This window comes from Anoplopoma fimbria, chromosome 23, assembly GCF_027596085.1.
Source record: "Anoplopoma fimbria isolate UVic2021 breed Golden Eagle Sablefish chromosome 23, Afim_UVic_2022, whole genome shotgun sequence".
In the NCBI taxonomy this organism is placed as follows: domain Eukaryota; kingdom Metazoa; phylum Chordata; class Actinopteri; order Perciformes; family Anoplopomatidae; genus Anoplopoma; species Anoplopoma fimbria.
Genome location: NC_072471.1, coordinates 7,690,698 through 7,705,763, shown reverse-complemented (window position 1 = coordinate 7,705,763; position 15,066 = coordinate 7,690,698). Strand labels below are relative to the sequence as shown.

The 15,066-nt window shown below is 41.6% G+C and overlaps 1 protein-coding gene across 4 annotated transcripts in view; it reads left to right on the top strand.

The window, feature by feature from the left end:
- Nucleotides 1-15,066, top strand: part of si:dkey-97m3.1 (fatty acyl-CoA reductase 1) — a 48,887-nt gene that overhangs the window by 30,539 nt on the left and 3,282 nt on the right. For 3 of the 4 annotated variants that reach the window (XM_054624953.1, XM_054624952.1, XM_054624955.1), the window contains exons 3-12: nt 2,197-2,372; nt 7,435-7,614; nt 8,132-8,309; nt 10,296-10,340; nt 10,428-10,546; nt 11,373-11,402; nt 11,654-11,721; nt 13,867-14,038; nt 14,125-14,254; nt 14,426-14,553. In XM_054624953.1, the coding sequence (XP_054480928.1) occupies nt 2,197-2,372; nt 7,435-7,614; nt 8,132-8,309; nt 10,296-10,340; nt 10,428-10,546; nt 11,373-11,402; nt 11,654-11,721; nt 13,867-14,038; nt 14,125-14,254; nt 14,426-14,553 (1,226 nt within the window). The remainder of the gene's footprint in view (nt 1-2,196; nt 2,373-7,434; nt 7,615-8,131; nt 8,310-10,295; nt 10,341-10,427; nt 10,547-11,372; nt 11,403-11,653; nt 11,722-13,866; nt 14,039-14,124; nt 14,255-14,425; nt 14,554-15,066) is intronic. The other variant, XM_054624954.1, reaches the window with a different exon arrangement.

The window sequence follows — 15,066 nt, the reverse complement described above, 5'->3', positions numbered from 1 at the left end:
ATTCAACATCTGTCCCCTTCACCAAGGGTGATCTTGCTTAGTAGGAGAGCTGACACACCCATGTACATGCAGAGAGCTGCAATTTCATTACAGAGAGCTCACACACTTTGATGTCAATCCCCTCTCATTCACCCTCTTTCTCTTCTTCTCATGCCTTCTCCCGTCTTCGTGCACAGCTGCAAGAAATATCAGCCATGTTGGCGACGCTACTCTTTGCGACTCCTGAATGGAGCCGAACAGAGAAATGCATGACGCCATGTGACATCTGACTGACTCTCTCTGCTGCCTTTGGTTGAGTGTCTCCCACCACAACACAGTGGTAAGGGAGTGCTCAGCGCTCTGCAGGGTGCACCGCGGTGTCAGGCAGGGAGGGTGTGTGTGTGTGTGTGTGTGTGTGTGTGTGTGTGTGTGTGTGTGTGTGTGTGTGTGTGTGTGTGTGAGAGAGAGAGAGAGAGAGAGACATGAGCTGGTAAATCTAGACGACTTGTCCCCCCTCCATGTTGGAATGTCGTCTGCAGCCCTCAGTGAGCAAACAGCTGTGTAAAAGGTTGGATGATATCACACAACTGGAGCTTCGTGTAGTGTTACACGTGGTGCATCATGCAGAATATGAAGTGCATGAGCATGCGCTGCTCGTACAGCAGCATGTAGTCATCAGTCAGGAAGTTCTAGACGAGCGGTTTTGACCTGAGGGATGAACCATTTGCGTGTGCTGAAGTGTTTTTTGCAACAATTTAACATGTAACGAATATTGTAAATTTAGGTTCTGGTCTGTTTTTTGGATAAAACAAGCAGTCCTAACTGGAAAAAGAATAATTCCTCGCAGTCCAAACCTCACACAGAAGCATTTATTCTTCCTTGTGCCTTTTCCCCTCAGATTCCACTGAACAAAGGGGCAAATGTTCACTCCTACTGTTGGATATTTGTCTGGTGTGCACAGCACTGATAGTGTTATGTATACAACAGGGAGTGCATGTCTTTTCTTTGACATTCATCAGGGAGAATGCCTTTGACTCACCGCACTGACGAACAAAACTCGTGGGTCCACAGAGGCAACACTTCTTCTGTTCAGCCCGACCCGTATGTCACACCTACAGAGGCTCTTCAAATAAAAGTGCAAATATTTACACAGTCATATTTCCCTTCAGATCAATGAATAATCTTACACTCTAATGAAATTGGTAGCTTATTGACTTATTGTTTTGGCTGTTAGGCCATGAAACAAAGGGTTCTCTTGACATAAATAGTGCTTAAGCATCTATTGGACATGTTTTTTCTTCTGTGTCTGGAGCAAATTACATTAGAGGGAACCTATTTCGATCTCCATACCAGTGTGTTTTAGTAGCTACCAGTAGGGATGGAGATTCTACAAAAATATGTACTGTGAGACAGTATAAATTTGGTGTTTTGATATACACATATCAGTATTGTGATATGGAAATTATATTTTGTGATGGAGGATTTAATCTGTGCCCCAATCTTGCTACTAGTTTTTAATTTTAATCATCAGTCAATCTTTCGGTCCGATCGGTAGATTAATTGTAGTCAATCAAATCTCAAATGACGGAGGCCAAAACTATGTATATAAGAGATTCAGAAATGAAAGCAGATCACGGCCATATATTAGGCTGCAACACCTTTTCTGTAGTTTGACAGAACATTTTAGCACTACAACCAGTTATTAATAGCTGTCAGTGTGGAGATGTAGAAGTTTTGTAGTCCTAGTCAAGCACAGAGTAATAATCAGTTTAGACCGATCCACCTGTCTCACCGGTCTCACCTGTCTCACCTGTCTCACCGGTCTCACCTGTCTCACCTGTCTCACCTGTCTCACCTGTCTCGTGACAGCCCTGTTTATTGTTTTCATGAAATAAAACATGGCAGACATTTCAGATCAGAAACACTTCTGGTGATAAAACCTTACTTTGACATGTGGTTGATTTGTTTCTTGAGGGGTTTTATGCAAATCACCACATTTGCTGCCTTTGCTGACTTGAGATCATTTGCATTCCTCGTCATGCTATTTCAGTGTTGATGCATGTGTCAGGTTTAACAGTTGATCTACCCTCCAGCTCCTGTGCAAAATGGGCCCAATTATAAGTGACATTTAAGTCTGTCGCTCTGTTTATTGCCCTGCATTATTTGATGTAGCCGTGCAAACTTATCTCTCTCTCTCTCTGTTTTTCTGTCCGGCAGCTTTTCGACCGAGTGCGGGAGGACAACCCCGACTTCCACCAGAAGATCATCCCCATCAGCAGCGAGCTGACGCAGCCCGGCCTCTCCATCAGCCCGGAGGATGTCGAGAGGCTCTCCGCCTGCATCAACGTCGTCTTCCACTGCGCCGCCACCATCCGCTTCGACGAGCCGCTCAAGTGAGTATCAAACCTCACATCAATACATCAATGCAAACACTCTTTACCATCCCTCCTTCACACAAAAACATACTCTGTCATATCTTTATTATGCTGCTTTCTACCAGAAAAAAATATTTAAACCCTTTTTGATTTTTAAATTCCTTGCCACTAGCAGCTTTTTGGGCATTTCATCTAGTTATTGTTGGGTAACAGGGACTTCCTGTTGTGAGACGTCGCTCCAGCTGAACAAGCTGCACTGTTGTTTGAATTTAAAGCAAAGAGGAAGTAAGGACTGGGGATGTGGAGAAATCAACCGTTATAAAACCATAAAGTCAAATAGGTGGTTCTTTCTTTGTTCGTGGGGCCACATTGTGCACAAAGAGCTTGTGTGAGCAACACAGAAGAAATCACATTTAGACGATTATAAGGAGACATGTAGGGAGTTTGTGATCCTAATTAGTGAAACGGCAGTAATGGTATCCAACTGACAGAGTATTTTTACTTATAAGCATGTGGAAATGAATAATAACATGCTCATTAAGAATGTTTCTATATGGCTTGAACCCACTGATGACTTCCAGCTCGTTATACATCACAGCGTGGACGTTGTGTCATCACTCATCTGCTGCAGCCTCAGGCTCCTGCGCTCTTATTGGATCCTGGTGGGAACAGTGCATCATATATAATGGTGACCTAGATATTTTGTTTTCTTCTGTGGATGATGTGTTGATTTAGTCCAGCTGAATAGTCCTCTAAGTTTTTTGTCATATAAACCAGCGTAGCTACATCCTGTGTGCATTGAACTCCCTCTGCACAGGAACTGGTCTCCGCAGGGAGATCGCTAACCTTTTGAGTGTCTCAAAAATCTAGTTTGAACGTATTCAAACGTAATTAGTTTAATTTAACTAATTCAATCTAATTCAAAAACTAAATTGTAGAATTTAATCTACAAAGTCAGGGTACAGTTTTCCATCTCCGGTGTTAAATCTAGGGCTGAACCATTATTAAAAGATTAGTTTGACTGTTATGGAAATTGCGATTTAATTTGCGATATTAGAGGGACTGATCATTTTCATATCAAATTCTCATTTTCATTGGAACACATTTTAAAATGATTATGGTGCGATTTTTGCTGGAATCTATCAAACAAAGACTGCATTGCAACAATATTTAATTTGAAATGATATTTTGACACACATTTTGCCTATAATAAATACTTAGTCATTATGCGATTGTGATTTAAATTCGGGTAAATATACCAGCTTTGGTTGAATCCCAAAAAAAACTCCTCACTGCATCACTTTGTGGGCAGTTTGGGTTTCATGTTTATTTTTATAAGCAAAATACTTTTGTCCATTTTGTGTTAGTGAATATATTTGCTTTAGTTCTCTGTTCTCTCAGGCATCCACAGCACAGCGAGCCACAGCTGCAGCAAGTTCATTTAAAAGAGACAAAACATCCCAGGCCTTTAACTTTAATGTGCATCTGCGGGTGCATTTGCCAAATTCCACAGATACTTTCAAGGTGCACGGAGAAGGGAAATAGTCTGAAAAGGTCAAAACTGCAGCAATGCTTGTGTATATAAAACAACTTTACTGTGTAGACGAACACATTTGGCTTGTGGCCTTCATCAAGTTCCTAAGACCAGTCTAAACAATTCATTTGTTCTAAATTCTAAAAGTGCCACTTGACCTCTTTAGACATCTTCATTGTCTCACAGTGTAAATATCCAAGCATTGTTACAGGCTTTAATTAAATGAGGATTACTCACATAATATGATTTGGATTATCCACCAGGGTTTTATAGAAGGCTTTAAAACAACACTTGAACATTTTATTAATGTAGGAAGATTACAGTTTCTGAAGATACAGCTACATAAATACAAACATGACAAATGTTGTTTAAGGGTTCAATCAAACTTTTCGTCGGTTCTGCTGGAGGACTTTGGGGTCACTACAGTTTTAGTGCCTGTATAAAGATGATAGTAATACATTTTTATTAATAGAGCGCTTTTCAAGATAATTAAAGACTCGTCACATGAGTTTACAAAAATATATTTATTTTTATTAAAAACATACAAAAGGCACAAGGTGCACAGGATATTATAAAATAAAACATTACAATCAGTTATAAAAAGATGAAAACCTATAAAAGATAATATCAACAAATATTTTGCCCTCACCGGATGTTGCACAACCGGTTTTCATCAAGAGTTGATGTCTGTGACTGCAGCTTCAGGAATGTAACAAAAGAAGAACAAACAGGAAACACGTCATGTTTGACGTGGCGTTTTGAACCACTGTGTGTTTGGAGGCGGGACACTCATTAGGTTTGAGTGACAGCTCAGTTAGGCTAAAGCTGCTGCACTTCACTCCTCACAGCTTTGTATTGATCCACTGCTGCTTTCACATCTCACTCTGTCCTGTCTGCTGCTCTCTGACTCCCCTCTCTCTCTCCGCCTCTCTGTTGCTTCGCCTTCCACCTCTTTTCGCTAAGTGGCCTTCACCTTTTCCATCTCACCCCTCTTCATCTAGCTTTTACTCCCACGTTCTCTCTCTCTCTCTCTCTCTCTCTCTCTCTCTCTCTCTCTCCCCTCACATCTGTGTCATCTCTCAGAGTTATTACTCATGTGCAGTGACCGGCGGCCTTGTTGGCAGCGCCGAGGCATAAATCAGACGACCCAGTCAGCGGCTGACATCTCAGTTGGTCTTTATCCTCTCCAGGTCTTTATCTACACTTAAAGGATCATTCCTGTTATTTATTTTGGTATTCCTTCTGTAATAACAACATTTACTACCAAACGTTAATCCGCGAACACAGACAGCTTCAGCTCATCGTCTTTCATTTCAATTCATCAATTATATAGTGATTAAATCATATATCGAGATATCGTGATACACAATTACGTCGTCTGAATTGATGATAACGAGCACATATTAAATTGCCTTCTACGCTATGAGGTGAAACCTTGAAGTCACTTTCATCTTGTAAGATTGTTATTTGGAATACTTTTACAGGCCTGAAGAGGAAAAACTCACTCGATTTTACAAAAATTAGCAAATAGGAGATATGTCTGAAACAATAATAAAATGTAATGCAGCAGACAAATGTTTTTTTTTTATATTTCTTAACTTTTATTACAACCTGTCTGACTATTATAATAAACAATGTCCAAAGCTACAAAAAATAAGACCCAACTCTTTTAAAGTTCTAATAATCCTTTGAGGTGGTACCTTGTAGTTCAGATCAGATATATCTCTAGTTCCACCCAAAACATAACCACAAAAGCAGAAGGAGATGAGTCGGATTTATGAAGGGGCACAGAGGTGCGTCCATCTTTTCCCGACAGCATGGCGCCCTGCATGTTGTCCCAGAAGGTTGTGGGAAGACCACAAACCAACGCACAGAGCTCCTCCTTTAATAACCAACACCACCCTCCCTATTACCGTCACCACTCTGCTTTCATTTATCTGTGCTGTGGCTAACAAGCTGGCACCACCTGGCCACATCTGATTCATGGCAATGGACCCATCGCCCACCACACATGCTCCTACCTCCTGTCGCACACACACCAACACACACACACACACACACACACACACACACACACACACACACACACACACACACACACACACCTTGAGAGCACCACCCACACACAGCCAGAGGGGCACTCTGTCTCACGGCCTCTGAGTTTAACTGTTTCTCACTGTCCCCTCGAGCAAAAATGGACTCTGAAAGCTGTTGGACTTCCACTCCAGAGCTGAAACAGATCCACTGCTGAATGCAGCAGGTTTACCAACTGATGGAGAGAAGGTTTTGGTGTTGTTGGCCACATCGGGTTAGAACTGCACCATTCAAATTGAAACCAGAAACAAGTATAGTGTAGGGATATTATGCGTGTGGTCGTGTGCGTAAGTGTCTGTCTGTCTGTCCAAGGCCAATCTTTTTTGTGCTCATTTATGACTTTAAAGACACCTTGTGGTTTCATTGATTCCCACTGACTGCTGACTCGTCACTCCTCTTAACCAGCCGATGATGGCCTCAAATGATCAACAAATGCTTCAGGAGTAAACAGCGTTTTCCGGCAGTTGGCTAGGCTAAAAACAAGCCTTACCTAGTCTGTTGCAGGCCACTTTTTTGATTTGTCTACACTAAAAAGCTGATATCTGTAGAAAAGTTTGGTCTCATTTTGAACCGTATCATCCGTATCATTATTGCTTTCACAATTTTCACAATGCTTTCACAATCTTCACAATGCTTTCACAATCTTCTGAAAGCAATAATTGGTTTATTGGAAAAAGAATCGAGAGGTTATGCAATAAATCTGTCTCCATGTTACTCCATCTCCCTTAAAAACATCTTCGATTGTTTCTATTTCTGCCCCCTCTGCGTATGCACCCTTCATCACACGATGTAATGCAATCTTGTCATTTATTGATGCAATTTATGGAGGATTCAAGAACGCATGGTTTGATGAAAGGATTTCCCCTCTAATGCGACAGAGTTGTCAGGTCAGTTACTTGCATAGGTCAAAATCGGCTTTACAATTTGAGCAACATTCTCCGTACTTAAGTATGAAAAACCGACAGACATGTAGAAATAAGATTATATGAAGGTGTTAACGGTTAATTACTACCACTGGCATGCACTCTACGTCAAGTGTTCGCTGAACTGCTCATGGCTGGATGAGTGTTAATGTGAGCTGAAAGCTGTGTTCAGTAAAATATAATGATGAGACTCATTTATAAGGAGAGCAGATGTCCGTCCCCCCCTCCCCCCCTTCTCTCTCTTTCCCTGTTTGGTTTCATGTCTGACCATCATTTCGTGTCATTCTGCTCCAGTTTATAATTCTCTTATAATTAATAATCTGCAGAGTCCTACTAGCCTGCAAAATTCTCATTGGAATGAAAGGTTCTTGCATGCAAAACGCTCAAACGGAGAACACACAGATTTAATCTCCATCACACACAAACCTTTCACTCCCACACACACATACATCTGCACACACTTTCCTCCCACACACACACACACACACACACTACTTAACACTTTACATCTCCCTCTCCTCTCCGGCAGACACGCCCTGCAGCTGAACGTGATCGCCACACAGCAGCTCCTCAGCCTGGCCATGAAGATGCACCACCTCGAGGCCTTCGTTCACATCTCCACCGCCTATGCAAACTGCAACCGCAAGCACATCGACGAGGTCATCTACCCGCCGCCCGTCGAGCCCAGGAAACTCATCGAGTCCCTTGAGTGAGTGGAGAAAAAAGGCTGTTTTTTGTGCTCCGAGGGCGTGGAATCAAGTTTTGTTCAGTTTGATTCATATCTCATGGGGATGTGATGAACAAGCACGCTGTCTCTTAAGACCAATAATATAAATAAAAAAGAGTTCATAAGTGTTGTCTGCAACGCAATGAAAGCCAAATTTTATCCACTTTTGTTTTTCATTACTGACTTTATTCTAACAAACCATTATTTTGTATGTGATAAAAGATGGCAAAGTTTACATCAGTATTTTCCTGATTTCTTAAAGAGTAACTCAACTATCAATATGGATTCTATTTTCACATGCTTTCGTGTCCAGGTGACTAATGGGGACAACAATTTTTGGAATTGGTTCAGTATTGATGGAGAATTCTCCAAACGGCAGCGTTCTCCCTCAATACTTGACCAATTTTAAGGTAGAAAAAAGGAATGATAATAATACACAAATCAACAGCACCATGCATGCTGCGTTTCTCTGACCGAAGCCCTTCATGTCCGTCTCCAGGTGGATGGATGACGGCATCGTGCGCGACATCACGCCGCGGCTCATCGGCGACAGGCCCAACACGTACACCTACACCAAAGCCCTGGCCGAGTACGTGGTGCAGCAGGAGCAGGACAAGCTCAACATCGCCATCATCAGACCCTCCATAGTGGGAGCCAGCTGGCAGGAGCCTTTCCCAGTGAGTCTCTTCCTCTTACAGATCAACTTTTACACATTGTAATGAAATATATGCCCGTAGTAAATGTTAATCATCAACGTCATCAATGTGTTTGTGTGACAACATGCTCATTATGTGTTCTCAGAGTAAAACAAATGAAACATAAGATATTTATCGTGGTAACCCTGCACAGATCAGAGCAGCTTCCCTGTGGGTTTTTTTTTATCTCTAGTGGCTGAAGATTCAAACAAATCGGTTAATATCTTGGCTGAAGAGGACCTGTGTGATTTTACCACGTCAGACAACTCAGCTGTTGGGGAGGGAGAGCTTACAAACAGCTGTTGGGGAGGGAGAGCTTAGGGTGGTGAGGGAGGCTGTAACGGGACACCGAGGGTGGAGATACGCTGACAAACCAAATTTCCCGTTAAGGATGGCGAGGTTGAAGGGTGCAGAGAAGTTCATGTAAAGGCCAGAGGACTTAAGACTCTGAGAGTTGCACTTCTTCCACGATTTAAGCTGCTTTAAGTCACAGTGCTGGTGCTGCAGGCGGCCTGACACCTTCAACATTTGTTATTTCACAGGATTTGAATCACTTTGCATTCACTGCAAGAAGTAAATAAAAAGAAATCAATCATTATATGACCTGTAGTCTTTACATTTTTGTGACTTAACTTGGAGAAGGAAAAAACAAGCATCCAGTGTGTTTCAACCAGGCATGAATCAAAACAAAGGCCTTTTTTCACTACTGATTTTACAAAATTACTTATGTATATTAAACTTTTTGAAACATGACAAAACATGAACAAATTTGATTTGTTTGCTAGTACTCTTATGCAAAGGTATTTAAATCGTGAGGAGGGGGAAAATATAGGCAAAGAAAGAAAGTCTTCATCCTTCTCAGAGTAAAATCCTCCTCCTCTCTTTTAGAATTAGTGTGACTTACCCTTCGTCCATCGTGAATCAATGGCAATGTATCTGTTTTATAAGTCTATTGAATTTTACTTTTAAAGTCATTATTTTGAGCTTGTTTACTGTTGTATGCAGTAAGATGAGAGCTACTGTCTCGATGCTCAAGGTCGCTCTCAACGTTCCCGTGGAAATACTAAAAGGTGCTCTGAGAGATGATGCTGCATAAATGAAATCGCAGTAGAACACAGGGAAGTCCTTGTTTTTGTCTGGCGTCAGGGAAATGTAGGCCTTGTGTGTGTGTGTGTGTGTGTGTGTGTGTGTGTGTGTGTGTGTGTGTGTGTGTGTGTGTGTGTGTGTGTGTGTGTGTGTGTGTGTGTGTGTGTGTGTGTGTGTGTGTGTTCTGGGACTCTTCACGGCGGATCCTGGCTCCGTGTTCAGCCTTCCGTTGTAAGCTCGGCCTGGCAGCGGCTCTTCAAAAAGGCCTTGCTCACGCTTGGCCATGCAATCGCCTTGGCAGCTCGTGCCAGTAGGCGCTGTGAGGCAAAAGCGGGAGGGGAGAGGGGGGATGGGACTGCCTATTTATATGTTTGTGTTGTGGTGTGTTTACAGCCACAATATGCATCTAGTTCTGTCAGTTTTTAACTCTTTTTTCTGCAGAAGTCGACCATTTAACTAACAAATATAATGCTAAATATCAATTCAAAGATATAACTGCCATTTTAAGCCGGGCATGAAGTCATCCTCACATTGTCGGGCTGCTAAAAACACCTCTGGCCTGTTCATCTGTGCACTTTATCTGCACCAGAGCGTATTATTAGACTCAGGACAAGCCTCGGCCCTCCACCGCATGATAGCTCTCCAGACTTGCATATTGGAAACTGCAGCGGTCTATAACCAGTGGTTTCATCCATTTTTAATGCACTCTAATTGAAGTCGACAATTAGTGCCTCCCAGTGTCCCTTGTTCTCCCATCGCAGGAAGTAACAAAACCCTGAACAGCGGATTCAATGCCCATAAATGCATACTTAATAACCACATAGGTGTTGCCCTGTCGTATCTGATTTGGATTTACATGTTTTCTCTGCTCTTACACCTCAGGGTTGGATCGACAACTTCAACGGGCCGAGTGGAGTCTTTATAGCTGTAAGTGATGATGTCACTCTCAAACCTCAAAGCTTTTAAACACGCAGACACATGTTTTTGGAGTCCTAACTGTGCTTCTGTGATCAGGCCGGAAAGGGGATCCTGCGCACCATGAGAGCCAACAACGACGCGGTGGCCGACCTGATCCCCGTGGACGTGGTCATCAACCTCACGCTGGCTGCTGGCTGGTACACCGCTGTACGCAGGTTAGTGCTGCACCGTGGGGTCTGTCTGACATTTGTTAACCTGGGTCCTTAAACTTAAAGGACAGGTTCACACTTTTGTGTGAAGTCTTGAATTCCCTTCATTGTTTTTCCCCTCATTGTTGAGCTGCAGTTAAGAGACAGTTAGAAAAAAGGAAAGTTAAAAAATAAAACGACAAAAATATTTGTAAATGTGGAGATTAGCAACTTTATTTGTCTACCTCAGACCTCTTGTTTTAACTTCAGATAAACTGGGATATATTTTTGCACAAAACAAGGACTGTTGATTTTGTCATTTGCACTTGAAACACATTCGTAATACATCTTTTAATGGTCATTATGAACAGGAGGCTGCTGGTTACAGCAAGCAAAACCAATTTCAATGTTGACATGGGCATCTGACGGACTTTTAGGCACTTTGCATTGGCTTCACTTTTCAGACGAAGAAGTTCTATTCTGTTTCCAGATAAAGGGAAATTTGAGTAAAGATGCTAAAGATTATACAGCCAGACAGAAATGTGAAAAATGTAATAATAATAGAAATAGCAAACAAAGGAATGGACTTTTAGAAGGTCACGACAAAAGTTTCCCTCGACTGGGGTCAGTTTTCATGCTATTGAGGATAATTGAACTGACCACACCTAAATGGTTTAATATAATAGATGCAATACAACTAAATACATTGGGTTTTGAGACCTAACTTATATCCAAACAAATGTATTTTTTAAAGGAAAACAATATCTCACAAATGTAATAATGCATCTATATCACCGACTGTTATGTGATTATACCAGTGTCTATGTACCTGACTACCTGTACTTATTTTCAGAAGGAAAACAGAACAACAGAAAAATGAAAGTTAAGTATTGACTCCACATTGGAAAATACGTTAAAAGATTTAGTTATACCTTTAGTTTTTTAGCTTAAATGTATATTCAGTATCTTGTCAGCACTCTTTTAAAAGGTCTGCATGTGTTTTCTCAGATTAATATTCACTCAAGATATTACCTTTGCACTTTTACAGCTCTATAGTTTCATAGCTCCAGAAAATACAGACCAATATGTGTTTTTATTGGCTATATTATGACCTTCTTCTCCCACACCTTGCAGACCTAAAACAGCTCTGGTGTACAACTGCACGACCGGCGGCATCAACCCGTTCCACTGGGGAGAGATCGGTAGGTTCATTGTTTGTTGTCTTGTTTAGAGGCAATAGAAACCTGTCACTGCAGGTCAGATATTTGTGGAGCTGTTTTGTCTGCGCCTGCCGGCATCCCGCAATATTGTTGTCCTGTTCGTCATCACAAATCAATACTCCAGTGTTGTGACCTAATGTCGCCTGTCATGTGTTAAGTTGTGCTGTTTGTGGTCGGGGCTCTTGTGGAGAGCGTCTGCCACCTGCTGGAAAAAGACTGAAGATGGGTTTATCATGTGGAGGGTGTTAGTGTTGTACTCAAGACATGTTTTACTTTCATACGTCTGTGGTTTCATAAATGAAACATTTCAAACTCTGATGGATTTCCATCCAGTGTAGATTTCCATGTCCGTGTCAGGATTATTCTAAACGATTATAGTGATCCTCTGACTTTCTTCTTGCACCATCATTAGGTCAAAATTAAAGGGTTGCTTTATGACTAAATACCTGGAAAACTAATGATCCCATCAGCTGTATTTTGTGTTTTGTGCTACTTAGCCAATTCTATACTCTTAATAAACGTTCTGCTTGCTAAACATCAGCATGTTAGGGTGCTGACGTTAGCCCTTAGCTCAAAGCACCACAGTGCATAAAAGAAACAAGAACAATAGCAATTGTAATCACTCAAAATTAATATAAAAATACTCCCAGATTCATAGAAAATACAAAGGCGAACATGTTTTCAAAGTCTAGCATTCAACTGTATTATCAGTTGATATTGGTTGTATCTAGTGCTCAGAGCTTTTATGGTTTGTGATAACCGAGGTCACAATAGCAGCGTGGAAATTCCACATGAAGAGTGAAAAGTCGTTTCCATCCCAGCGGTCATCAGATACAGCGGGATTAGAGAGCTGTGGATGTCCGGCTGGCAGGATGACAAGGGCCTCTCTCTTTCCCATTTCCTCTCAGATTAGCAAACATGCTCCCTTCACCGAGGAAAATTGCTACCAGATGGCTCGAAGCAGGATTAGGTCTCATCACTGCGACTCAGTTATGAAAAGGGAACCCTGTACTCTTATCTCACTGGCCCAAATTAAAAGTAGCAATGAAGCCAATATAATACACAATGATCAGAAGAAACCTAAAAAATATAAATGCCCTCTGGACAGAAGTTTTTTCTATTCATGAAATTTAAAAAAACAAGTAAAGGAGGAGAATTGAGATCCTTGTTGCTAGCAAAGAATTGTGGGTACTTTTTTGTTGTTGTCGTGGTTACTCTCCCAGCCCTCGGAGGTCATCTCAAGGTTAGCGCGATACTCCGGGCTGCACGGTGCCGGGACACAGCTGGCTGTCAGCTCCGATCTGGTCATCTTTTCGGCCCCTGCAACCCCTTGCATATCTGTTTCCATGGAAACAAGCGGTGCCAGGCCTAGTTTCGTGTGCCGTGTGTGATGTAATGTTTGAAGTCACATGGCTGCTCTCTGTGTCTGTGGATGGCTGCGGTGGGATTCTGGGAGGAGGAGGAGGAGGAGGAGGAGGAACCGGCTGAGCTGCCTGGTGGGGAGAAGTCGTTGTGTGGCTGCTTTCTGCCTCGTATTCCCCTCGAGAACCAGAGCCGTAAATCATGTTATGATTAAGGCCAGCCATGGTTCCTGGAAGTCAAGATCCTTGTATAGAAATTGCAATTTTCGTGTTGACCCATTTCACTGTTCCTGGTCAGTGGATGTTGATAATTCAGACTAGTAGTTAAGAGGATGTTTTTTATTCTTCATTACATCATGGGTTCCCCACATCCCAATTACTTTTAAAGAAAGTCTTGCCCTAGTTTGAGCTCAGAGCTCAGCTTTTGATTTTTCCCCCCCAAAAAAATCCCTGGTGATCTTGAACTCTTACCGCTGTTCTGACAACGTTCTTAAATGTTTTTGTAACAATCTGGATGAAAACATATATTTTAAACTCGTTTTAACAAATTAAAAAAAAAAAATTCTTATCTGAAAAAAAGAAACAAAGATGGTAGACAGGAAAAACATATGTCCTCGTACAATTTCTATTACTTGGACCAACATTTTAAAATCATAATTTAATCATTGGTTATTATTATTTAAAAATATATATATATTCGTACAAGCTCGTTGAAGGCATGTCATTTCTGGTCTAATTAATCCCTTAAACCATGCCCATTTTGCAGAGCACCATGTCATGTCATCCTTCAAGAGGAACCCGCTGGATCAAGCCTTCCGCAGGCCCAACGCCAACATCACATCCAACTACCTGATCAACCAGTACTGGATCCTGGTCAGCCACAAGTTCCCTGCCCTCATCTACGACCTCGTCCTGCGTCTCTCCGGACAAAAGCCGCAGTAAGACTCAGAGCTATCTGTCGTACTTGAAGTCTACAGATAAGTTCAAGTGTGTGTTGTAACCTTTGACCCCACTCTCGTTCTAGGATGATGCGCATCTTCAATCGTCTGCACAAGGCCATCGGCCTGCTGGAGTATTTCAGCAGTCAGGACTGGGAGTGGAACTCTGAGAACATGAGCATGCTGATGAGCCAGCTTACCCCGGAAGACAGGAAGGTATTTATACTCTCATACACGCTATCTACATTTTAATATTATTAGGGAGTCTATTGCTCCACCTAGTGAGGGAGAGTGGAGTTTCACATTTCTTTTCAATTACATATAAAACAGTTGCTTTGATTTTGTCTTTGTCTCAACGCCCTCCCAACCATCTTTTCCATCTCGCAGACATTTAACTTTGATGTGCGCCAGCTGAACTGGCCCGAGTACATCGAGAATTACTGCATCGGCACCAAGAAGTACGTCCTGAATGAAGACATGTCTGACATTCCTGCTGCCAGGCAGCATCTGAGGAAGTAAGTCAACAAGAGAATGCAGCTATAAATACAACAGGACTAGAAGGTGTTCAATACGACATCTCTGTTTGCTTAGTTAATAACAGGAATTTTAGCTCCGTGACAAGTGTTTTGTTAATAAAATGTTGACTTCAGCAGAGATTCCCTTTAACCATCAGCAATATCTCTAAATTACCCATAAATCCGTCTTGGAATGAATAACATTTGCTTTCTTTTCATTTTCACGCGACATTTAATGTTGTCCTTTTAGGGTTTGAATAATCCTCCTTTCTGTTTACTCTTTTAAGAGGCAAGCCAGATACTAGTTTGCAAAAAGAAGTCAACTAAAACATAAAAAATTGAATTTTAAGACCAGAAAACACCGGCAAGGTTTTTTTTCTCAATATAAAAACTTACTTCTGAAGTCCCTGATGGTGGTGTTAATGAATATAAGAAACAGTCACTCAAAATGATTATTAAACGTTCCCAAACAATAACAGAAAGTTTTAAAAATATATATGATGGCTAAATTGT